General features: G+C 42.0%; 2 protein-coding genes across 4 annotated transcripts in view; both read right to left on the reverse strand.

The window, feature by feature from the left end:
- The window catches only part of LOC117770868 (solute carrier family 45 member 4), a 45,087-nt gene extending 42,305 nt beyond the window's left edge, over nucleotides 1-2,782 (reverse strand). Inside the window, exons 1-2 of one of the 2 annotated variants that reach the window (XM_034600649.1) lie at nucleotides 2,629-2,782; nucleotides 656-737 (exon numbers count right to left, since the gene is read on the reverse strand). The gene's annotated coding sequence lies outside the window, so the exon portion shown is untranslated. Of the gene's footprint in view, nucleotides 1-655; nucleotides 738-2,587 lie in introns of both variants that reach the window. The other variant, XM_034600648.1, reaches the window with a different exon arrangement.
- Nucleotides 2,783-4,965: 2,183 nt separating this feature from the next.
- On the reverse strand, nucleotides 4,966-25,048 carry dennd3a (DENN/MADD domain containing 3a). 2 transcript variants are annotated; one of them, XM_034600647.1, is made up of 30 exons: nucleotides 24,884-25,048; nucleotides 21,567-21,664; nucleotides 21,214-21,369; nucleotides 20,906-21,041; nucleotides 20,616-20,731; nucleotides 20,388-20,518; nucleotides 20,172-20,283; nucleotides 19,953-20,072; nucleotides 19,711-19,809; nucleotides 19,499-19,618; nucleotides 18,582-18,697; nucleotides 18,240-18,395; nucleotides 18,019-18,115; nucleotides 17,828-17,931; nucleotides 17,486-17,691; nucleotides 17,236-17,395; nucleotides 16,970-17,126; nucleotides 16,311-16,533; nucleotides 14,877-14,956; nucleotides 14,237-14,416; nucleotides 13,872-14,042; nucleotides 13,185-13,314; nucleotides 12,817-12,924; nucleotides 10,314-10,411; nucleotides 8,329-8,483; nucleotides 8,009-8,075; nucleotides 7,730-7,802; nucleotides 7,486-7,604; nucleotides 6,789-6,926; nucleotides 4,966-6,659 (listed from the first exon to the last, which is right to left on the reverse strand). In XM_034600647.1, exons 2-30 carry the CDS (start codon nucleotides 21,645-21,647, stop codon nucleotides 6,465-6,467), a joined length of 3,804 nt encoding a protein of 1,267 aa, XP_034456538.1. In that variant the 5' UTR covers nucleotides 21,648-21,664; nucleotides 24,884-25,048; the 3' UTR covers nucleotides 4,966-6,464. The 2 variants fall into 2 exon arrangements, 1 of the variants encoding a protein (XP_034456538.1); XR_004615450.1 differs by lacking the exons at nucleotides 4,966-6,659; nucleotides 6,789-6,926; nucleotides 8,009-8,075 and having other exon boundaries at nucleotides 7,541-7,604.
- Between the last annotated feature and the right edge of the window lie 707 nt (nucleotides 25,049-25,755).

Consider the following 25,755-nt stretch of genomic DNA (forward strand, 5'->3'; position numbering starts at 1 on the left):
ATGTGCATATGTATACAGGGGTGTTTTTTCCCAGGAGACAAAACATATACAAAAAGTGCATTAATGTGCCAGAGTGTGGGTTTTCATGTGACTGAGTGCATGTGATCTTTTGTGTCTGACAACATCTATGTGGTCGTCCCTGTGCGTGCGTGTGTGTGAGCAATACCACAATGCTGACGCAGCACCAGTTGATAGTCAGCTACCATTTCATCAAGAGGAAGTCAATTCCTGTCACTTCAGCTGAGCTGGCCGCTCTGCAGCGAGCAACGTGACACAGCATCAAAGCGCATCAAAAACCAAGAGTGTGTCGATTTTGGATGAGGAAGTGTTTGCGTGTTATTGATGATCCCGTCGAAACCAAGACTAACACATCAGACTTTCAAAGACAATAGAGGGCGAACATCTGTTGGTTAATTACATCTCCCTTTGTTTTTATGCAAATTTACTGAGCCAAGAGGCAAAATAACTCCCTCACAAGAAGAAACATTCAAAAATGCAGAGAGAGAGAGAGAGAGAGAGAGAGAGAGAGAGAGAGAGAGAGAGAGAGAGAGAGAGAGAGAGAGAGAGAGAGAGAGAGAGAGAGAGAGAGAGTACAACAAAACGAATGGTGCCTCCTTGGTGTTTGTGTGTGTGCGTGTGTGCGTTTTCCACTCACCAAAAGGCCCTAAAAGCTTCATAAATGTCGTTGAGACGTTGTTGTTTGGTCCAGGCTGCAATCTTAAGTCCTGAAGTCGTACCTGAAAACACACACACACACACACACACACACACACACACACACACACACACACACACACACACACACACACACACACACACACACACACACACACACACACACACACACACACACACACACACACACACACACACACACACACACACAACAAAGAGTTAAGGCCCAGCAAATTATGACAGTGCACACATACACATGCAGTAAGTCATTGTGTACACATACATTAAATCAATATGGCATGTGCGCTCCAACACTCTCATGTACCCAAGCATAGAAATAAATCAGCAGTTGTCAACACGTACAAACCGACTAAATACTTAACACACAAGCCTTCAGCACCAGTGATATGACAGAGCTGCAGCCGCCAAACACACATTTTTTCACTTAAAAGCTGAAATGTAAATGAAAATAGATCAAATCTATCTAATGGGGACTCCTAGTGGCAAATTAGTTAACTGTGAAGGCAACTAACTTATTATCTGCTTTAAGAGATTAATCACTTGGTCTATAACGTGTCAAGGAGCCCAACATAACACCTTGGACTGGGAGATTAAACAATATCAGCAATAATCACAATCGACAGCAATCTAACAAAAGTCCAATACGTATCGATTTAATACGTATGCATTGTGTAAGCACAGCAGGGAGGTATAACACACAATAGATCTACCTCAGATTCATATAATGTTTTGCTGTTTATCAAGTGTTACAGTGGACCAAAAGTAGGTGAGATTTCTTTTTCTACTTCTTGCTAACACGATCAATATATATTGTTTGTAAAAGAAAGTAAAAAAAATAAAAATCTTTATTATAACCTTGGAATGTCATACTTCATTTTTTGCTGCTCGTGTCCAGAGACGCAAGAAAACAGGAAGAAGCAGGAAACATTTGCTGCACATACATTAAGGTCAAAGTAATTATCTTGTGGGAACAATATCTTTATATGTCATGCTAAAAAGTTATTTATCGTGTGCTAACAAGTTATATATTTGTTGTGCTAACAAGTTTTTTAATTGTCGTGCTACCAAGTTATTTATCGTGTGTGCACTGGCTAATTATCTTGTTTGCACATGATAGGTCTATTTATTGTGTGTGACAGTGTTTCATCGTGAGCGGACGAGTTATTTATCTTGTGCACAAGTTATTTATCGTGTGCTAACAATAAAAAAAAAACAAACATCACCTTTCATTCTCTGCACAGAAAGAAGAGTTACTAACCACAACAACAAACACTCAGGAGCAAAAATCAGCATCAAACTTGAAAAAAAAAAAACAATGTCACATTTTTCTAGATAATTACCGATATCGACAGACTCAATTTAAACCATATATCGCTCGGTCCTGTCAGATCCTGTGACCTTTAAAAACGCACCACAGACATCTCGTCCTGTTTTTTCCTCAGTGTTTTCATGATGTCAGCTTGTCAACACCTGCAGCTCCGCTCTCACATGCAAACCTCTCGTTCCTGGTTGGTTACGACACCGCAGCGATGAAAGCGCATGAAGCTAAGTCGTGCCCTGCAGCCTCCGGTCTGTCTCTAAACCCTCTCTACCTGCCTGACACAAGCGACGACACAACACTGTATAATTAGAGCAGCCCGCTTAGAAACCTGACCTCTGCCTGAGCGCCTGTCTGCTCCTCTCGGGCTCTTCTTGTTTTTGACACGGGCCTCCTGAAACTACAGTAAACGCTGCTGCTGCTGCTGCTTCTTCTTCTTCTTCTTCCTCCTCCTCCTCCTCCTCCTCCTCTCTGCACCAGCAACCTGAGATGCTGTGTTAGCCGGAGCCTGACAGCCGGAGACCCGGAGAAACCTGCCTGCAAAAGCGGCTGCAAAAAAACCCCCGTCCGTACCCGTGTGGCCCCCGGTGCTTGAGCCGGACCCCGCAGCTCACCTCGCCGGGTGGTGTCAGCCGCTGGCTCCGCTGGTGTTGTGGTGGGACGGTCGCTCCGCGGCGGCTCGTGTAGCCTCAGTGGTTCTGCAGCTGCAGCTGAGGTCAGAGCTTTAAATCCGCCTTTAAAGGAAGAAGCGTCGGAAGAGATGGCTTCCGCCGACGTCACGGCTTCATCTGCATAAAGGGGCGGGGCCGCGGCGGTGGTACACAAAACAAGCAGGAGCTGATTTGTGTTAAAGGAGACGTTTGGGGCTCATTAGCATTAGAATGTGTTTGCAAGGCTAATGTATAATTCTTTTGTATAGATAAAATGATGTGATGATAAAATATTTGTGTTAAACTTTGTTTGTAGAGCACCTTTCAAAACACAAGGTTACTTTACAGGTTGAAAACGAGAAATTCAAGGCAAACAATAGAAAACAGTTAAAAAGCAAACAATGAAATAAGCAGTTTTAAATGTAAACAATGAATAAAGCAATTTTAAATATAATAACATATTATTACATTTTAAATTACTCTATTTCCAATAGCTTCCTCCACCTTATCATTAATAGAAATTCTATCATATTTTAATAGTGCATTGGACTTCCACTGCACCTTGTGTATTTTCTTTTCTTTTATTGTGTATTTGTACCTTCTATTCTATTGTATTTTAATATGCCTGCCTGCTATGATAACTTAATTTCTCTCCGAGGATCAACAAAGTAATCTATCCATTTATCTATCATCTATCTATATATCTATCTATCTATTAGAATGTATATCAAATAATAGCATATAATCATATTTAACATTGCTTTTAAATTGTTTCCTATTGCTACTATTGCCTTCAATATTTTGTTTTTAACTTGTGAAGTGCCTTGTAACTGTTTTGAAAGGTGCTTTATAAATAAAGTTGAATATTCCTCTTTTGTTATTCGAAAAATATCTTTACTCTTTCCATTTTAGGCTTCTTTATATGTATATTCAACTACATTCAAGGGGAAAGTGTTTTAATCATTGACTGTATATAAAGATGGACGACATGACAGCTCCCCAAAGGTGAAGCCAAAGTGTCTTGATCGCCATCTGGTGGCTGGCTGCAGTACAGTACAGTTTAATGAGAAGGGACCTAGCATTGGTTTCTGCTGATCTCATGGCTAATTTGCATAAAAGCCGGCAGGGATTGGAAAAGAAGCAGAGAGGCTGGATTTACTTTCAAGGGGACCTTCATGTAATTTAATTTTGAGGCATATCTGCTTCAATTGAACTCTTTAAACAAATTGCGGAGTTGGAATTTATTACCTATACTGCAGCCAGCCACCAGGTGGTGATCAAGATGCTTTGGCTTCACTTTTGGGGAGCTCTCATGTCGGGTTTTTTCCCTTGATTTTGAGGTAGGCTAACTCATCAATCCAGAAAAACGGAGCAGATCTTTTTTTCTCTAGAGTCAATTCAATAAGCTTCAGTATAGAGCACAAACAGCACTCACTTCCTGTAAGCTAGCGAATTTTAGGAAACTGATAAACGGCTGCAGGGAGACAGAAAACATCTTATCTTCCACAGCAGCTGAGGCTCGAGTGAACTCTCATGGTGAGAGATTGACAGCCGCTTTCTGCCTTTCAGTAAACAAAACAACACCCAGCACACAAACAGTTGCACAAACGTAATTGCACAAGAAGAAATATTATTTGATGAGAAACCTACATGAAGGTAGGTTTCACCTTGGAGTTTATACATATACTTCCTGGTTTCATCTTCTCTGAAGTTCTGAACAGATGTTAGAAAAAATAAACACTGAGGCTGAAACCATATTTTCTAAGATCTAATAGAAAAAAACTGTTATTCTGCTGAGAATATAATTAATGGAATATCTAGAAAAGCTTTTTACTTCGGAGTTGTGATCTGTTAAACTCAACTTCATCAACACTTGCCTGCCACTTTAACCTGTCTAAATATGTGGCGCCCTCTTTCGGTCAACTGGAAGAAGTGCACAACAGAAGTGATATTATGATCATTTGCTTCCAGGACTTAGTTTTGCGCAAAGTAAAACAAAGTTCACGCAATACAATTTCAAGATATATGAATTTGCCATATTGCAAAAATGCTCAACCTGAATTTACTACATGGCGCAGACAGTAGTACCCAACCTGTTGAAGGTGTTTTAGTGATTCCCAAGAAAGAAGCAACGATCAATGTGATAAGCACGTAAAGAAAAAAAAGTACAATAGATATAATATATATATGAAAGGTTCTGCTTTCCCATCCTGTGAGTTGACATGTGTGTCCTCTGCAACCCTGAGGTCACAGGTCAACTGAAAGTCACCTCTGGTGGAAAATAAAGACAAACTCCACACATCCTTTAAATAGTGTATTGAACGTTTTCACTGTTGCTTTAAAAAAAACCTTTGCTAACAATATTCGAGAATATATATTGTGCAGTTTCATACAGTCATACAAAAATCCAGTTGGAAAAAAATATATATAAATACATTGGTTGACTTTTTGCAGAGTTTCGATTACAAAAGAATACGCGTCACATTCATGTTCAACAGTTATATACACTGTAGAGATTTATTAGTGAAGGAGGAGTTGAACCTTTGATCGAACCTCAGGTGTCTCCCAAATGTTTTATTGCTAAAATCCCACTGGTAATGTTTTGATAAAAAAGTGCACTTTCTATATAAATGTAAATTTAAGGAGTCACAGAAAGTTGACTTGTTGGACGGGACAGGAAGAGTAAAAGTAAGAAAAACAATGTTCTCCATATGTGAAGAATCAATAACATCAGTCTGTCTGGTTTCACTTTGTTAATACAAGTAACACTAACACTGTAAAATAACACTAATGTCTACAGCACATACATAGATATTTAACATATGTGTTTTATGGCTTGTTTCTTTCCTTAGAATTATAAATATCTGCATTCTAATAAGCATTAAATGTTTTAAAGCCAGGAACTTGGGTTTGTTTGCTATTTTTCGTGACCAGGACCTTCATATCCTCCTTGTGAGACAAAAACCTTCCTGGTTAAAACAGATCAAACTATATTTGTTAAGAAAATGTAGAAACTTTAACAGCAAGGTAAATTATACTGTGGGGATTGGTCCTTATTCTGTGTTTTTAATCGCTGACAGACTCCAGTTGTTGCAGGACGTATCCAAGTTCCTCCGAGACACACCTCACTGTACATCACATGTCGGTGGTGTGTCACGAGTCCCAGCTCTGTATCTGCTTTCACCCTATTTCCCCATCACTCTCCTCTGTGTGTTTTCCATCAAAGGATAACTTCCATCATAATAAGCTTCCCCACAGCGACGGTAAACTCTCCAGTTTTATTTGCAGGGTAGTTTGAGCTGCGGGATTCGGCTCAGAGACACAGCTGGAGGCTCGGCTCAGTCACACGATGTTCCCACATAACACTAGTGTGATTAAACTCACAATAAACAGGGTACAGCATTACATAATGCATGGGAGGAGCAGAATATAAATACAAAAAAATGTATAAACCTTCAGTGAAGTGAAGCAATTTGGATTAAAAGCACAAATCCAGCAGAACTTGTCGGCATCCACTTGACGTTTTTCAGTCTTCATTCGTCCTTCATATTCCTGTAAAATCGGTAATGTCAGCATTTCCCCACTTCATAGCAGGCAGGAGCTCAGCCGCTCAGCTGGTGACGCTTAATGTAAACTTCACATGACTGCCATGTGATTCCTTCACATCTCTGTGACGCAGCTGCAGGTCGAGGTTGTGAATTTGATTCCCCTCCTGTTACTTGGCCCTTTGTATTTTTTCCCACAGATTCCAAAACAGAACAGAGTTACTTTGTCCGTTTGTTCCAGTCCGTAGACCTCGCTTACTCCACCTTCCAGATTGCGATCTTCCCGTCGTGTTTGCCGGCACCGCTGAGGATGTAGCGGTCCTCGGCGGAGCAGAGCGCCGTCACCTTGTCGCTGTGGCCGTGAAGCTCCTTCAGGACCTCTCTGCGCTCCGTGTCCAGGATGTAAACCTTTCCTTTGGTGGAGCTGCGGCCGACACCACCCACCCACACCTGGAGGGGATAATAAGTCACATAGTGTGGTTTTATTCCACGTCACCGCTCATGTTATAATGCATAAAAAGGGATTTGTGTATTTAATTTTGTGTGTGGCGCGTTTGTGCACGAGTGCTGTATAATAACCTGATTTTTCACTTTAATCATGCAGTAACATCCACTGCAGTCCTGTAGCACCACACGGTGGAACGGTTTGGTAGGGTCCTTCATACACCAGATACACACTTCTCCGGAGTCCACGCACACACTCCACAGCTCCTCCCTCTGACACACACACACAACACAAAACACATATCACACTCAAACATGAGTCACAAGTGCTTAAATAAAATACAGAGCAACAGAAAGGGAAAGATCATAGACTGTAAAGATGGACGACATGCCTGCTCCAAAAAGTGAAGCCTAAGCGTCTCGATCACCCCCTGGTGGCTGGCTGCAGTATAGCTCATAATCCCTGCCTCCTCCATGTTAGTGGATGGGACATGGGCCACATTAAAAAGTCAGAGTGCATAAACTAAACACTGATGGTTGTTCAAAGGTAAATTTTTCCATTAAGTTTGGGTTCAATTAGTTATTTCCAAAAAGGAAGTGACACGTCATGATTGACAGCTGAGACTGCCTCACGATTGGTCGAGCATGTGTATCGGTGGGACCTCACTACTTTGGCTCCTTCCTCTGATTGCTACTGCGCAGATTATGGCTCCAAATCATGTCATCGGCACAAGATGGAGGATCGTGGGAGGAAGTGGGGACACGGCATCCATCTTTATATACAGTCTATGATGAAGGTAATCATGTGTGTCTGTGTGTGTGTGTGTGTCACCTCAGATAACAGCAGTAAAGAGCTGAACGTCGTTGTAGCTCCTTTTTGTTTCTCTGGCAGATTCAGACGATGCTTCAAGGAGCCGTTCCTCCACACCTCCATGATACTGTCTCTGGAGCCTGGAGAGAGAGAGAGAGAGAGAGAGAGAGAGAGAGAGAGAGAGAGAGAGAGACACAGACATGATTTGGTTACTCAGATCTCAGATTTCCACTTTAACACATTAACGTGATGGTGTGAAACTTACAGCACCACAGCTTCCCGTTCCAGCCGGAGACAGACACCAGTCGATCACAGGAGAGGCGGAAGTGTCTCTTCACCTGAGTGGTTTCAAAACGGAAAACTCAATGAACCAGAAACAAATCTGCAACTTCTGGGAGGACAGCGTCAAACAGGAGTGAGTGAAAGTTAAGTTAAATTTAAAAGTTGATGATTGAATTAGCAAACTGAATCACTTTTTATGACCTTTTGACCTTTCATGACAATATATAGCTAATTTCAAATGACATGTTGGTTTCAAACTGACCTGCAGTGTTGATACGTCCCACACCATCACTGTTCCCTCTGCACTGCAGGAGTACGCCACCTTCTGGCTGAAGAACATATTACAGTAGTACTTTTTAACACTTTACATGTCCCTTTGACCTTGAATGGATTTGTACATTAATAAATTCTAAGGTTACACATGTGTTTTGATACTGTGTATGGTTTAATAGAGAGATGGTCAAATATTAGACTTTAGGCTTAGTGTCAATTCTTTGATAGTCAGTGTGGTGTGTCTTATTCTGACTCTGTGCATGTGTGTGTGTGTGTGTGTGTGTGTGTGTGTGTGTGTGTGTACATTACCTGTATTTGTCCGTGTCGAGCGCCAGTCCCGTGACCTCCCCCCTGTGTTCAGTCAGCTGTCTGTTACACACCATGGCCACCATGCTGATGATGTAGATAACAGAGTCCTCGGAGCCCATCCACACCTGATCCTTGTCAACTCCCAGCATGCAGTTCTGAAAGGAAAACACACTTTACCGTTCAGGAGTCACACGGACACAGAGAAGAGAAAACCAAAGAGTCTCCAGGTTCCACAGTAACACAACGTGTCTGGATGAGTAATAGAAGATTTACAGTAGTGACACTAGTTTCCTTTAGATTAAGGCCCATTAAGTGATTAGCTGGTGTAAAAAGGGCTTAGTACAGTTGGACTTTTATTTGTATATAAATAAAAAGTAGAGTTGAGTTGTTCAAATCCTAATTAGCTGATCAAGTTGTTATTCAAACTAAAACACCAGAAAATATTTGCTGGTTCCGAAAATACTTTTCGTTATCTTATATGTAAACAATTCTTAAAGTGCTTCATTGTATATTGTCTTTGTCACTTTTATATTCCTTCGTTTTATATTTCTATATATCTTTTATCTCTCTGTTTAATCTAATATTTTCATAAAAGCCAAATAAGCCTCTTCTATAAACGCTGTGGTACTTGCATCAGACGGCTGTTTTCAGTTTGTCTATGTATCTGTCCCTATCAGATAAACCATGAATGAATGATTGAATACATCAATAAATATCTAAGATGATAGTTAATGGATTACTTTGCATTTCAGGAAATGGTGACAACTATTTTTGTATCCACAACAACTAGGGGAAATATTTTAGTGGAGGTGTAAAAGTCATTGTGAAATACCCAACCTCTCCACTAGGTGGCGCATTGTTCTTAGAAACTACAAAACCCACTGTCCTCTTCAACACTTCATCTAATATCAACGTCTGCATTTACTCTCCATCACTTGTTACTTTACTCAGCCTTCGGGCTTCAAGCAGCTACTGCTGTAAGAGCGCGGCCCAACTGTGGCAGAGCCTGTGCAAATATTGTGGACTCCAGGGAACGCACACACTCTCCCTGTATCTTTCTCACACACAGATAAGTTAACGTTCTTCATGTGACTGTGACCTGCATGCTTGTGGTGCTGCTCAGTGATTAGCACGGTCCTGAGAAGTGCCTCGAAAACTTTACACTCGTCCTTAACCTCGTTTAGGCAGAACGTTCACCTACAGGAGCTTTAAGACGCCGCTGACGACTTCCACTTGTTTACGTTTTCTCAGGAATGCCGTAGGAGGAATGTAGAAATGTAATGTAAAATAATACACTGTGGTACACTCCCCTTGTTTGAAAGCCTTGAGATAACACCGGCGCTGTTTGAAATGAAGCAACGGGAGAAAAAGGTAAACTATTTCGATTCGGCACCACTGCTGATAAAAAGGCTTGGTTTCTATATCCATGTCTTGTTTCTCTCTTTGTATTTTGCCGATAAACTTAAAGATTTGTGGAAAACTATTATTTATCATTTTAAAAAGAAAACTATATACATATATATGTGCGGGCAAGCAGGCGAATAAAACATTTGTTACACACAGACGTGGAGTTGAACTTATACACGTGTACACTGTGCAGTAAAACAGGGGTGAAATGGTGTTGTTATTGTCTAGCATTCACATTTTGCTCTCCACTAACTCCACCAAAGGAAATATATGTCTCTTTATCTGCTGAAACCTCCCCTGCGGTGTCGTTTGGTGCTGGCCAGGAAGCACAAAGCTTTTTTTTAAATCAAAACAAGAGCCAGTGGACTCTAGAAATGACAGTTATGAGAGTGAGTTTGTTACCGAAGACGACCTTGAACATATAAGTAGTTATTTCATCCCCTGATAATAATAATAAAAACAAATTGATTATAGCACGTTTAACGCTCTTTTACCAGTTCTTCTTAAATTGTTTTTTATTTAAGAACTAAGGTGTGACTGTAGAATAAGATGGTCTAGTCTATGGATGCTTTTCTTACCAGTTTAACATTGCCAACTTGGCAGGTGTGTGTGAGGGACCAGCTGGAGGCATCGAATACCATCACCTTCCCTCCGCTCACAGACACCCACAACTGACCTGAAAACACACACACACACACACACACACACACACACACACACACACGTTAAATATATTTCTCAAAACCTTATAGCAAACAACAGCTGCCAGTGTTAAACCTAACTTTACCAGTAACTTACTATTAAAGCAGTTTACAAAAGATGCATAAATTATATTAAACCACTTTTGTAAAACCCTGACAGCGAAAAGAAACAACTCCGTGACTTGTGCTTTTGAAATGTCAGTAACCTCCCAGGAGAGAAGAGTCAACGGTTTGAATGGAAACACTTCATGTTGCAGTGTGACTCCACCCAGGTTTCACCTAACGGTCAGATTTCCTCTAACGGGTCCATCGCTATTTTAAAAGCAAGGCTGGCGAAAACAAAGAGTAACGTCCTGTATTTTATAGGACAGACACAGAGCGATAGTGGGACAAGGCAAGTCAAAGTGAGACCTCAGGAGGGGGGCTCTGGACGCAAAAAGTGAAAGAGAGAAGGGAATGAAGAGGAGCGAGGGGGGGGGGGAGAAAAAGTGTGGAGTGAGGTGGCCGTGTGCCACAAATTCAATTCAGTGACCTATATCCACACTCGAGGGAGAGGGGGGGGGAGTCAGAGGGAGGCAGGGAGAGGCAGGGAGGGGGGATCTGAATAGGCAGATTTGTTCTTTTCACCGAGAGAAATCCCAAAGAGCTGACGACTATAGAAGAAGTGAGCAGTGTCTGTACATGTGTGGATCACAGAGAATGAGTGTGTTAGTGCCGGGGGTCAGTCTGCCACCAGCCGGGCATTTAAGTGGCCCCAGATGGTCGGTCCGCTGAAGGACGCGGCTTTGTGGTAAGATGTTTCCTGCCAAATAATGCTCCAGTCTGCCAGCTATTGTAAAATTAAAGGGCAGGGGAACGGTAGTAAAAAAGTGTTATTTTCAGGAGCAAGGTAATTTAGAAACATCATTAACTGTGTTGAAAAGTTCCTTTGACGGTATATAAAGATGGCCACTAAATTAGGCCAAAATATCCCAGATTCGATCGTTGCCATATTGCGATATGAGGTCATTTGGAGCCAGAGAATTTGCAGCAGCGATCGTGGCGTGGAGTCGCAGTGGCATCGAGCTCCCGGCGATACACATGCTCGACCAATCGCGAGTGAGTCTCAGCTGTCAATCATGACGTTTCACCTGGTTTATGACAAATACTGCAACTAGCCACCAGGGGGCAATTGAGATTCTTTGGCTTCACTTTTAGGGAGCGCCGTCATGTCGTCCATCTTTGTATACTGTTGATCCTACAAATCTCTGGAGGCTCGACCGGAGGAATGAAACACAAATCTTTACATCAGATATTTTAATATTTTAATTCAATTTAAATCATTCAGTTGCCCCCTCATGCCATGTGTGGGAGGTTTTTCTCAACCTGCTTATTTGGGTTATTTCCTAATTTGTCACCAATCTATGTCGTTAAATTGAGCAACAAGTGGAGCTTTATGGTTTATAAGTCACTACAAAATCCTTTAATTCTCTAAATGACCTTGACTTTTCACACACTTTCTGCTCTATGATTCTCAGGGTAACATGGATTATTGTTTGCCTGACAACATTTAATATTTCACAGATGAAAGAGGATGTAGAGTAATTTTACTACCAAATTATTCAAAAACAAGAAAAACTGCAGTTAGCTATTGTTATTTTCTTAGTGTGAGGAGTTTGTATATTCGCTTTTACCGACCTACAACAAAAGAGATTTGGTAGGTTATCTATTAACAGCTTCATAAATTCATAATTGTGGACACAAGGGTAGGAAGGTTTGTCGCCACAGAAGAGGAGCAAAGTCGCACCACAATCTTTAAAGATTTTATTTTGTCAATTAAATGTACTTAGTTGAAACAGTTTTATCATATCGTACAGTAAAGATATATTATACAGTAGCTAATGCGGCTCAATGTATAACTCAGGATATCTTTGCTGATTACATGTCCAAAGCTTTAGTGGATTTATTACCGTTTTCCCCTAAGAGAGAAAGGGAAAGCATCACCCGATACTGACACGTTAACATTCGGACACTATCACTTGTCCTGTGTGTCAAATGACTTCCCAGCTACCACTGGAAAGGCTAAACTTTCTATTTATGGCTCTTCCCACACCAACCTTGAGAAAAAGCCTCCCTCCGTATATTTCTAAAATACTAACCAACTTCCTTTTTGTGCTTTTCCTGTGAAGGAGAGCAGAGGAGGAAGTGTCGAGAAACTTTACGTAGCAGTTTTATGATCATCTGCCTTTTTACATTCGAAGAAAACAGGCTGCATGGTGCTCAGAAACAATGCACGTGTGTGTGTGTGTGTGTGTGTGTGTGTGTGTGTGTGTGTGTGTGTGTGTGTGTGTGTGTGTGTGTGTGTGTGTGTGTGTGTGCGTGTGTGTGTGTGTGTGTGTACCTGGTGTGTATAAAAGTACGTCCACAGGCTGAGGCGCAGCGAGCTCCAGCGAAGGGTTAATTTTGTGCTTTAGCGTCTCTGCAGTCGTCTTGGGAACCATCATGGGGACTGAAAATACACAAAAGAGAAATCACTGACATTTACCTGGTGGTGACGGCACAAACTCTAAAAGCCCAGAAGAGTCATCAAGAGTCATTAAGTTTCCAAATCATTTCATATATAATTTAAATAAGTGTTTTACTAAGCAAATAGCATTAAATAGAGGCAGTAACCCCCTCTCTGAGTCGGTAAATAACAAGCTGAAGGGAAACAACACTTCAGATTGTAAAAATCAAAGCCAACTATAATGAGCAGCATCTTTCCTCTACCTTCCGTCTTGATGCGGTCGAAGTGAGCCAGCTTAGAAGCAGCGTAGATGGCTTTACTGCTCTGAAGGCTGCCCACCACTGCGTCCATTAACAAGGCGTTGGTCAGAGCCTGCTGCATGTACTGAGGGTCCTGGAGGAACATTCACAGTTACTACAAACTTCATGTGGAGCACGCTGCAAAATCAGGAAGGACAGAGCAAATTCATATATATAATATAATAACATAAACTGTTCATATACTGTAAATAAGGGGAATTGAGAGACAAGAGAAGATGTAAATGAGAGTTAGAAAGAGACAGAAGTGAGAGACACAGATTATGACATCATCTGGTTTCATGGTATTTATGGTAATGTACGACTCATTGAATTTCAACCACACCCACAGAGTCACTGAAGTTCTCACACACACACACACACACACACACACACACACACACACACACACACACACACACACACACACACACACACACACACACACACACACACACACACACACACACACAAAGTGATTTCTACATAGAGGCACTGTGTGAGTAATAAAAACACATCTAATTATCTTCTGTTCTCATGCATTTATTCCACTAGATTCAAATTCTCGCTTCTCCCTCACACTTACATGCCCTCATATCGGACACACACACACACACACACACACACACACACTCTTTTCAATTTGAACTTTACCTTGTGCTGATCAGCCATGTTGCGTCCGGCCCACATCTCTTTGACCATCAGGTTCCAGAGCTCCGTCTCCGTTTTTAGGTTGGCTTCGAACGCCTCCTTTCTGCCCCGAACGCGCAGCTTCAGGCTGGGGATTCGCAGGAGCAGGAAGGGAGCCGAGGACACCTTCACCTCCTGAGGAGAGAGAGGAGATAAAGACAAGAGATGTGGATCAACAATACAGGATCAATATCCTAAACGGATTCTGGCTTTTTAAGCTTTTAGTCCTGATAAAACTGCACTTCTGTTTCGTGACGTTAATCCGATTTGTAAATACCAAGGAAACCTACTTTAAAACGACCCCCTCTCCATCCTCCCTCTTGTCTCACCTCCAAATCTCGGTACTGTGCGACCTCAATGTATCCCGGTCGTCCCTCGGTGAGCAGGAAGAGCCGGCGTTGGGTCATGGCGATCTTGCCCACGCCGCGGCTCGTCTTGACCGAGGAGGACAGCTTGAAGACGCACTCGCTGGGCTCAATGTGCTCCAACACAGATGCCGGTAAACACACCTGCCAATCACATTAAATATGAGTCAGCAGTGTGGAATCTTGAGTTTCTGCTGATTCATCCTGGTGTCAAACCATGTGACATCAAAGGCTACAGTACGCAGATGCTGGTTTTGTTTTCAACCAAACCCCGGCAGCATTTTATAGATCAGTGCAACGTCAACTCAAGAGAATAGATTTTTATTAAGGGTTGTTATTAGTAAGTATTTAATATCACATATGAGAAAGAATCTTCAAATCTGAGAAGTCAGAGGCAGCATGTCAGGGATTTCTGCTTGAAAGTCATTTTGTATTGACTACTAGTATTATTCCTTCAGCCTTGGCTGTAAACACAGTTAAAACAGGTTTACATTTTCACTTATGATAGATGTCTTACGATGTATATTACTAGTATTTGATAGATATTGTATGTCTGAGCCATTATACTGTAATTTAGAAGGAAAACATAGATACATGTACAGACCTCCTGTGCTTCAGCCTCAGTTTCCTTCCAGATGGTGTAAAACACTCTGAACAACTCTGGGCCGACCTGCTTCTGATGACCTGCAGCAAACACACACACAAAAATTGTGAATATCCTGTGTCAGCAAAGACAGAAAACATGTAAGACAAACATTTCACAGTTTATTTTAACCCTCATTTTCCAAGATGGTTGACTGTGCAACGCACACACCCACACAAACACACGCACACACTCGTGGTGGCTGACTGAGCCAACTTTATCTCATTCCATGCAGTCATATCTGCCAGCAGTGTGAGTGGTTTGGGGGGTTGACATCCTAACTGTAATACAACAATGACTGCATACAGTACAAAGTCTGAGCACACACTCACTCACACCCCTCACACAACATACAGACCCATACAGACACAGGCCTCTGTCAATGACCACAAGAAGCAGTAAAGTCACATATAGCCTAATTTTTTTTCCTGACTCATATGAGGTCACTGTGAAATACAATCGGGTAATCTTTGAGTCCACGTGATGACTGGTAATGATTTGAACAGATTTCCAAAAGGCAGACATGAGCTATCATGTTAAATTGACCTTTGACCTTTCACGCCCATAATCTAATCAGTTCATTTGTGAATCTGACGTTTGTACCAAATTTTAGTACTATGTGGATACCAGCACATATTCGGTTTATTCTATCTCATAATAAACCAGGGCAGGTCAGTAAGGGGAAACTGAACCAATGTGGAGGACATGATAAGCTCTCAGTGCAACGTTAGATTCCTGCTTTTCAGGTCACGACTCCGGTGAAAACATCAGCTTCTGGAAAAATATGTGAGTTCCCCTTTTCTCACAGTTTCCTTCCTCTCCTAAGTTCTTATCTTACATTTAAAACAAATATCTCTATATTTCACTACTAGTCCGCTACACTCAATAGATAGATTTTCCTCTATGCCTTTACTAACATGATCAATCTGAGATTGCAGGAATGTTGTCAGGTCACATTCAGGTCACTGCAACTCCGAGAGTGGCTGCTCAACAACGTCTGAACCGAGGCTCAAATCTACAGACCTCTTCAGAACATCAAATCCAAATGCAATGCAAAACAGTGGAAGCACAGGCCCCGGACCGGAAAGGTAAGGTATGTGGGTATCATGGTTTGTAAGTGCTGTTAAATGCCCACTGGAGCCCTGGTTACACCTACAACAGCAGAGAGGCCTTCACGATAAGCCCTCTTTCTTCAGGAAGCGGTGCGGTAATGATTAACCCAAGGAATAAATGTTTGCCTGGAAAAAGGATGAAGGAGGGTGCAGCTGAAGACTTACGTGCATGAGTGTGTGTGTGTGTGTGTGTGTGTGTGTGTGTGTGTGTGTGTGTGTGTGTGTGTGTGTGTGTGTGTGTGCGTACTAAGACGAGCTCTACAAAGCAACTTGTGCGACTCACCAACAGTTAGAGCATCGAAGAGCCTGTGTATGGTCCCGTGGTCTTTTACGATCCCAGACTCCTGCACACATTTCACAAACTCCTCCAGCTGCATGTATTTTTTCGGCAGCTTGAAGCGCTTTACGGCATCTTCCTCGTGGCCGTTGGCGTGACTCGCTTGTTCTCGCTCCTGGTCCCTCTTGACCCGGCTGATGAGCCGCTTGAGCTCTGGACGCCTGTCAGCCTGTAGAGAGATTTAAAAAAAACTGTTTTTATTAATTTTATTAGGGCTGTAACCAGTGATTATTTACACAATCAATCCGAGATTAATAATTTTAGCTCCGTCTACAAAACTATATTTATAGACAGTTTATATCACATCTGAGAAATGTTATCATCCAACAACAGCACTATGATTGAATAATCAGTACCCAACATATATTGAGAGCTTAGAAACTGAGTCATTGATAACCTGAATACACCCACAGTCATTCATCTGGAGATAAGTTGGTTTTTATTGGGTTAATTGAACAACTAAACAGTCAGTGACCATTGTTCTCATTTAATTTGTGTCTCTGAACTAAATCATAAATACTCTTCCTTGGATTCACTTCCCTTTATTAAAGACAATCACAGCGCAATAGGACATAGTGTCACCATTCATGATGGCCTGGACTGACCTGTAACCGCTCAGCCTCCGGCAGGGAGTCCACCAACGACTTCACCATCTGGGAGGGGAAGATTTCTGAGTCCGTCTTATAGAGACTCTGGAAGTCCTCCAGTGCATCCAGACGCTTGTTTGACACAGTGTTCACCAAACCTCGCAGGTAGTGGTACCTGGAACAAAGACATATACTGTAGTTGTCAGTCAGAGTCATTCGGTTTACTTGAGATATTCATTATCTGTGTGGAACTTTATTCATATTTGATATTAAATTTGTTCCACCTGGCCAGAAGAGCAGATTCCTCGGGTGGTGTAGCGTTAATAGCCTTCCCCAGGGAACCCACCATGTCAGAATAATAGTTCTGCACGTAATGATAGGCCAAAGGAGGGGGGAACTCTGGAAGACGGAAAACCTTCACTGCTTTCTGAGGTAACTTCAACCCTGGAATACAATAAACCAAATTAGAAAAGAATTCACTCTTAATTCAGTCTCTCCGCTTTATCTTTCTCCTTTTCCTCCGATGACACTGACCGATATCAGGGGTCATCTTCCTGAATGAGGCTGGCCGGCTGAGGCTGATGGCGGTCACAGCGTCGCTGGCGGGTTGCTCCAGGTTGGGCAGGCTGGCTCCGAGCCTCTTGCTCAGTCGGTCGCTGGGGCTGGCGTAGCTGCTGTAGCCGGTCCTGGACAGTTCAGACATGGGAGGACGGCGAGGAGTCTCCGTCATTGCACGATTCCTGGAGAGAGAGAGAGCGTGAGAGGACAGATGTTGAGGTAACGATTGGTACATGCAGGAGGGAATAAGGATGAGGTTTAAGTAGGCTAAATTATGTCTGTCATTATATCAGTTATGATATAACACTGGCATCCTACCTGTGACCATTGTTACGCGTGTTCTGCTCCATGCGGCTGAAGGTGTCCCGTTTCCTGTTCAGCCTGTCTCGCAGGAATGAGTGGAAGATATGCGTTTCTAAAACCTACGGACGGCAACAAAGAGAAACGTGCAGCGTGTGTCAGCGTGAGTGTGTCAGTGTGTGTCTGCCTGTGCAAATGTGTGCATGTACCTTCTTGTAAAAGCTCTGGTCTGCTGGCTCCCTGGTCCTCAGAAACTCCTCACTGTTAAAAACTCTGTGTTCGTGGTTTAAAAAGTCCTGAACGTCTCTGACAGAGCAACAAACAGAGCAGAGAGACAGAGGTACATTTAGACAGACAACATAATAGGCTGGGTGATGAAAACAACTTCATTCTAGACTCATTAACCCAGTGACACTCGCAGAGCTCTCACCTGAAAATGTTGACCACGAGCTCCAGGGCGATGTTTTGTATCTGTGTGTTCAGTCGTCTCTGCCAGTCTCTGCGTTGGCACCGCAGGGCATTGGCATCGGTGCCCACTCCGAGATGACACAGCTCCAAGTCATAATGAAGCTGGAGACACTCGGCCCTGTACGTACAGACAACAAGTCTGTCACACCTATGTTGTTTAGTGTGGCCTTAAATGACTTAGCTTTGTTCCCCCTTTTAATTTGATTTAGCAGGTATTTATAGAGTAGATCTAATTCAAGCTGAGAATCCACTGCAGGATCACTGTGTACGTGTACGTGTGTGTGTGTGTGTGTGTGTGTGTTACCGTGATATGAAGCTCTCGGCTGCAGACAAAGGGACGGCTGGGAGGTCGATGGTTTCTGAACCCGACGACTGGATGATGCCATCGTCAACATTCACCAGGATGAGGTCCTCCGTCTCCTATACAGTAAAATAAATACGCACACACATTCTCTACTGTTGTAGGTACAATGGGCACAATTCATTTCTACACAGAGTGACTGTGTGTCACTGACAGGCAGCTACTGTTAAAGACTCTGAATGAGCACAAATACAGAGGAGAATAGACAGTTATTGTTGAATACTGTGCCAAACTGTCAAATTCATAAATACATAAAGAAATGAATAAATGACTTAATGGTATGTTAATGAATGTAGAAATGTATAAATAACAAAATTAAAAATAAAAATGAATAAATACAATAAAAGAAATGAATACATTTTTTCATTTATTTACATATTAATTACTTATTTTTGAATGTATGTATTTATTTATTTATTTATTCTTAAGACGTTTATTTATTTCTAACTTGGGCAGCTTCAGTCCTTAATATATATGCGTTCAACCAATACAATTAATTTATTGATCATTGATCACCCATTTTAACAATAGCCTACTTGTCTGCTGTCGCTGAAAATGCAAAGATGTTTTAAGGCAAAGCTGAAGAAATATTTGTTTATCTTGGAATTAATCCTGGTTGTGATGATTGTTGTTTGTGTAAAGCAGTACATTCAGTTAAATAAACAACGCAAGAACATGGCCATTATACATCCTCCCTAATAAAGGGAAGAGCAACAGTTCTGAAATTAATTTAATATCATCTTAAACCAAAATCCCCAAATATCCAACATTGCTTCCATCATCTTGGGTGAGAAAAGCAGATGAGCCAGAAAAAAAGAAGAAAAAATCCTGAACATAGAAAGTAACAGTGGTAAACTCACGGCAGCAACCTCCTCAAAGTGACTGATGTGACAGCCCATCAGGAAGGCAGTGGGCGCCATGAGGAAGTCCAGCATTCCTCTGGACAGGACAGGAACATAGGGCTGCTGCCAGCACAGAGGCTGAGAGACAAAGGAAGGAATGGAAACTCAGGAGAAAGTTTTATAATTTTGTTCTCTGTATTTAAAAGACGTAAAGTTCCTCTGACACTGACCTGCAGGTACAGCAGAAGACTCTCAGCAACCAGAGTGAGTCGAGCCCAGTCTGATGAGAATAAGACCAGCCGCTGTTCCTGAAGAAGACACGACAGCACCTGGAGAGGAGAGTGTAACTAAACTCAATATTTGTTTCTCATTTAACAATTTAACTGAAATTACTTCTCACAGGACCCATTATTTCATTAATTCATATTTTACCCTTTTTTCTGCTGTGATGCTCTGTCAATTTGTGAATTACCTGGAGGAGCGTTGTGTGCGTGAAGCAGAGGAAAGGTAGATGCAGATCGATGTCGATAACTGGGCTGTCCTGATCCTCCCTGGATGGAAGAACCACCTGAAGAGGACGGAGGCTGAAGGACTGACACACAGACACACAGAGACACACACGTTACTATAAAGATAAAGAAAAGAGGAAAAACAAACATAAGAAGAAAATCAAGGAGGAGTGTTTTCTGACCACGTGCAGTTGACCAGGAGGTGGTAAAGGGACCAGTGACAGTTTGGCTGAAAACTCCTTGATGGTCTCCTCAATGTCCGCTTGTCTTGCAGGCCGCAACTGGACCAGGAGACTGAGAGCGAGGAGGTGAGAGACAAAGTAGGAGATACAGAGAAGGGGTTAAAGTTGAACATTAAACAATGGTCAGGTTATCCATCATCTAACGGTAGTTGTTACCAGGACAAGCATTCTCTCAGGGCGTTGTAGTAGGGGAACTTGGAGATGACGCACACAGCGAAGGGAGCATAGAGACGACTCTTTGATGAATTCCATCGGTGGCCATTCTGGACAACGCCTTCCTGACAGGACTGACAGAGCAATGAGAGCAGCTATCTGCATTTACTGGATTCACTGTGATTCTCTTTTAAGTTTTCATCACGCTGTGAGAGTGTGATGTGTTAGTACCTGTACTGATCTGTAGTACTGCACAACAACTCCGTGGGTTCGGTTCCCAAACAAGTCGGTAAAAACCAGGAAGTGGTAACTGTCGTCCTTCTGCTCATTGGCTAACTGAAGACCACCTTTGAAAATTAAGAGAGAGCAGAGCAAGAGTCATGTGTTGTAAATAAACAAGCTGGATTTGTCTAGAAGCTCTGATGTAGGGGACAACAAAAACAAACACGTGGATGCCTCACATCAGCCAAAGACCATCATTCAAAGTACTAAGATATAGCACGATGCTGTTTACACTATACCAGGGAAGCACAGCTGCGGCAGAGCGATGAGGTCCAGATCCTTGGGAACACTGATGTCCTCTGTCGCTGACGACACTTCGGCACGATTGGCTGTATCTCCATTAGATAATGTCTCCGCAACACGATCTCGCCGCTTCTGCAAAAACAAAAACAAATAAAAACTGGATCAGACTGCACACAGATGACTCAGCTGGTGGGACGACGCATCACAAAACAGAAAGTAAGTTTCCATAAATATGAACTTTCTTAACTGTCCTAAAACTTTAATGCAATAATTTAGCATTTCAAAATACAAACGTTGAGTTTACCTTCTTGATGAAGCTCCTCCTCCTCTGGACACGGCTGAACGCCGGACCAATCGCCTGGTTGGAGTTGGTCTCCTTGGTAACAAAGGGCGGGGCATGGACTTGCAGTACCTCCGCATCCAGCAGGGGGGGTTCATTTAGCTTATTCTGCTGATGAAGCTGCGACACAGTTGGGATATATTTCAAGTTTTTATTCAAACGCAGTTGTGTGATTCATGAAATACAGAAGAGCTACATTATCCAGAATCCAGTGCAATCCAAACCAAGGCTTTTTATTTGTATTTGTCCACTTTGTATGTCTCCTGAATGTGACAGTGTGTACGTGAGTTTTCTTCCGTCTTTGTGGACGTCCATACCTGGTATATGTCTCGGAGTTTATCACTGGGGGCCCCGAACACCACACATGCCTCCAGCAGTCCAGACGGGAGCTCTGCCATCACGCCCAGCACACACACTGCGAGAAACACACACATAACATTATAACTTTGAGTGATGCGACAAAAACACAAAATCAGGAAGACCTTTGTCGACAGTCGTGGCCAAAGAGGAAATGTTGCAAATTGATGAGCAACAACAAACAACAGTTTCACTAATGGCAAAGTTACTGGATCATCCCGAAACAGACCTTTTCATCTGGTAATATTTTACCTGGACTGTTTCGCACACACTGGGTATGTCACTATATTCAGCTCAATGTACTGTGATCAGTCATCCTTGTTATAGTTACAGAGAGCCACTTGTAAAGTAACATGAGGACGAGAGGGTGCGGTAAAGGTCAGTGTATTTTAACCATGAATCGCTGATATCTCACACACACACACACACACACACACACACACACACACACACACACACACACACACACACACACACACACACACACACACACACACACACACACACACACACACACACACACACACACACACACACACTTCTCTTTTCTCACTACCTCCTGCACATGTACAAATGCAATCTCATGTGCACACACAGCAGATGTTAGGTTTGGTGCAAACGTCAGCAGCATCAACTGAGTGAACTGAGAGGGAAACAGTGAAGCAGAACTTGGTGGATACAGATAATTTGTGGTTCCCACAGCTCCGAGTTAATTTTGATCACTCAACTGTAATATTGTTAATGTCCTTTTCTTCAAAGAAGACAATGTGATCCTGCTTTGGCTGATTTTAGGACAGATTACCATGAAACTGGGTGGAAGGACATGGTATCGGTCAGGAAAGGATCAAAAAGGGTATTTTCAGGTGGGTTTTCAAGTATGGAAACAAATGTTCCTTTCAACTATATCAGAGAATGGATGTTTTGCCTGGGTTTAATGTGAGCAGTTTGCAGAACATCTCTTTGTATATTGTTCATGTATCTGATGCAATACGTGTACATTAAATATGGTGATAAAGTGATCAATCAGCCTTGGTGGAGGCATGTTCTCTCCCTTCTGGTTCCTGGTTGGTTCGGTCAAGTTAGCATTCGTACGACTGAACAAAGCTGCAGAGAACCACAGTCTTCTCACAGAAGTAACCCTGCAGTACACTTACATACTTATACTCATACTCTGGTATCATCAATACAGCACAGAGCTCTAAGTCCATATCAACCTACCTGCCCACTGCATCTGTATCTGTGGGCGAACACATCAAAGAGTAAACATCTGACTTGCATTAGCTGCAGCTGCAGACTGAACCCAAGAAACAACACTGTTAGCTCGTCCTTTTCTCTCTCAACCTTCCTCCTGTTTTCTCTCATCACACCTCCCTGGACACTGCCTATCAACCGCTTCACGACTTTTCTCTTTAATCCTATATTTGTTGTCGTTTTTTGGCCCCGACTTTGCCCTTTTCTCTTCTTTCTTCACCTTCGACACACTTGCTTTCTTTCTCTCTGTCTCTCTTTGTCTTCGGGCCATTCCGGTCTCTGACTAACTACCCTGCTGTGTCACGGAACCACAACACACACATTAAAGTCATCTATTCCCCGAAAACCCCTAATTTTGTAAACCAAGTGTACGTGTGTGTATGTGCGTGTGTGTGTGTGACTGGAGGTTGTTTGCTCTGCTCATAAACTCAGAAGATTCCCACATTAGAGCGGCTCTAGAACCATCTTACTCATGCAAACTATTGCAAACAGGCACACACTCAAATATCTAATAAAATCCAGATGTTGTGAATGTTGTTGAGGCACACAAAGAGGAAAACAGAGAGAATCCATCGAGAATTTGTATCTTTCGGAATAAGATCCGTGCTTCTGCTTCGTTCTGCCGAGATTTTGAGTAATAAGAAGAGGAAAAGTGGAAGAACTCCTCCATCAGTAAACCCAATAATAATAGAGTTGAGCTTTGAGGAGGTAACCCCATGCTGAGGCATCCAGAGGCTGCACAGGGACCTTTAACAAACAAGTTTGGCTTCATAGCTCAGGGAGGAGGCAGCTTTTGAAGTAGTCGACTCAAGAACAAGTTAATGCTACAGTTACTGGCAAGTGTGTGTTTTATGTAACTGCAATGCATAGAGGAGGGAGACTGCTTCCAAAATAAATGTGGTTATGAGTAACATGCTTACACAGAAGAGTAAGTGTTTCGAGGAGTTCACAGATGTGACGTTGGTGTCACAGTGAAACTTGAAACACTACAATAGAATTGGAAATCAGAATTTACAAATTGGCACCGTTCAATGGAAACACATGGGAAAGTTGCTGACTCACTATTGTTCTTTGCAATTGCATTGTTCACATGAGGCTGACGTTTCTAGATGGACCAGTGAGCAATGTTAGAATATGTAAACACATTCCTCCTATATTGTGCACGATATTGATCCAAAAACCACCAGGTGTCTTTCTTTATTAAATCCAAGTGATATCATGAACCCACATGAAAAAACACACAAATCAAACAGGTTTGTTCAGATTAGAATCATACTAACACACTGATAACTTCAATTTGTAAACATCAATTCATTTGTGTACTACCAATTGAAGTATGTTGATAAGTTGGTTTACAATTCAGTTTATAAAACTTTGCGCTTAAACTGTTTCCTACCAAGTTTTTATCATGATTTCATTGTTTTGGCAGGAAAAGCAGTAAAGACTGAGCAGCATGTGGTTAATGTGAAGAAACAATTACCTCTGATTTATCATGTGTACACAAATACACTCTGCAGTTTATTAACTATAATAAAAGCATATATATGTATAATACACATGAATTATGCATATATATTTGTATTTATATCAGTAAATGTATGTTAGTCCAGGCTGCCTATAGATGAAAATGATCTTATAGAGCTGACTCATTGGCTCATTTACAGTATTTTGCATGTTGATTAATGGGATCTGTCCCTATCAGATAAATAAAATAAAAGTAGAATGACATAATAAAATACAAATCACAACCTCTCTACAGCAGTTTCGAAACCAATGGAACATTAAACACCTTGGTGAGTGTAGGATTTATTTAAAAAAAAAAAAAAAAACCTGAGTCAGCATAATTTGAACAAACTTCCTTTTAACGTTAGGGTGAGAAAAGTAAAAGCTGCTATTCACCAACGCAGATTACGTTGATGACATGACTTGAATCCATATTGACAACGTGCATTGAGGGAAACTCGACCTCGTTGAGACCAATCGAGCCAGATTCTTGCAACAAGTTTAAAAAGAAGCGCAGACCGACCTGAGCTCACGCGATCATTTCACTTCCACAGGTGAGAAGTTCCAGAGTTCTTCCACCTGTTGTCATCGACCTCCTGGACTTGAAGTCTCCAGCTCTCACTAACGGCTTTTCATGCAAAGTCTCTGGCCACCGACACTGATTCCACACAGACACACACACACACTGTCAAACTGCCCTCAGCATCACTTCCTGTGTGACACGTTTCAAAGTAAAACCCCACTCTCAGGTCTGGGTCCCAAAAGAGCTCCTATGGCGCCATCTACTGCGGGCTGAGTGTATAGACATGGACCCAAAAGTGAAGCCAGCAGCGTCTTGACAGCCCCCTGGTGGCTGGTTTAGATGATAAAACTACGCCTTGTTAGTGAATGGAGCTTAACAGAAAAAGTTAAAGTACAAGTTCAACATTTTCTTCTTCAAGATGGTTTCTGTCATTTTAAGTATTTTTCAACCCCCCCCCAAGTCTGAAGTTGCAACTGGAACGCCCCCTGAGCTTTAAAATTATATTGTTATATTAGTTATACTATCAACTCTCTGTCATGGCAGCTTAATATTATTATTTGTTCATTTTAATTTTGACAATTATTTTATTCACTTATACTTATATTGTACCTTTTGCTGTGTTAATATTCACAGTTCCTTTTTGTCCACGTGTTTGTAAACTGTTGAGTGTTGAATAAAGTTTTTTAAAAAGAGAGTGAGACAGATCCCAGTGAAGATCACAGGATTCATGCAACTGTGTCATAGAGGAAATAATATCTATTCTCTAATCTTACAGTTTTACTTTAGATTTAATTCAGAAACGCCTGTTATAGACGGATCTGTAGGAACTGATCGTGGCTGTTCCAGCAAGGTGTGTCACACCACCGGACAGC

The sequence above is a fragment of the Hippoglossus hippoglossus genome, chromosome 11 (assembly GCF_009819705.1).
Source record: "Hippoglossus hippoglossus isolate fHipHip1 chromosome 11, fHipHip1.pri, whole genome shotgun sequence".
NCBI lineage: Eukaryota > Metazoa > Chordata > Actinopteri > Pleuronectiformes > Pleuronectidae > Hippoglossus > Hippoglossus hippoglossus.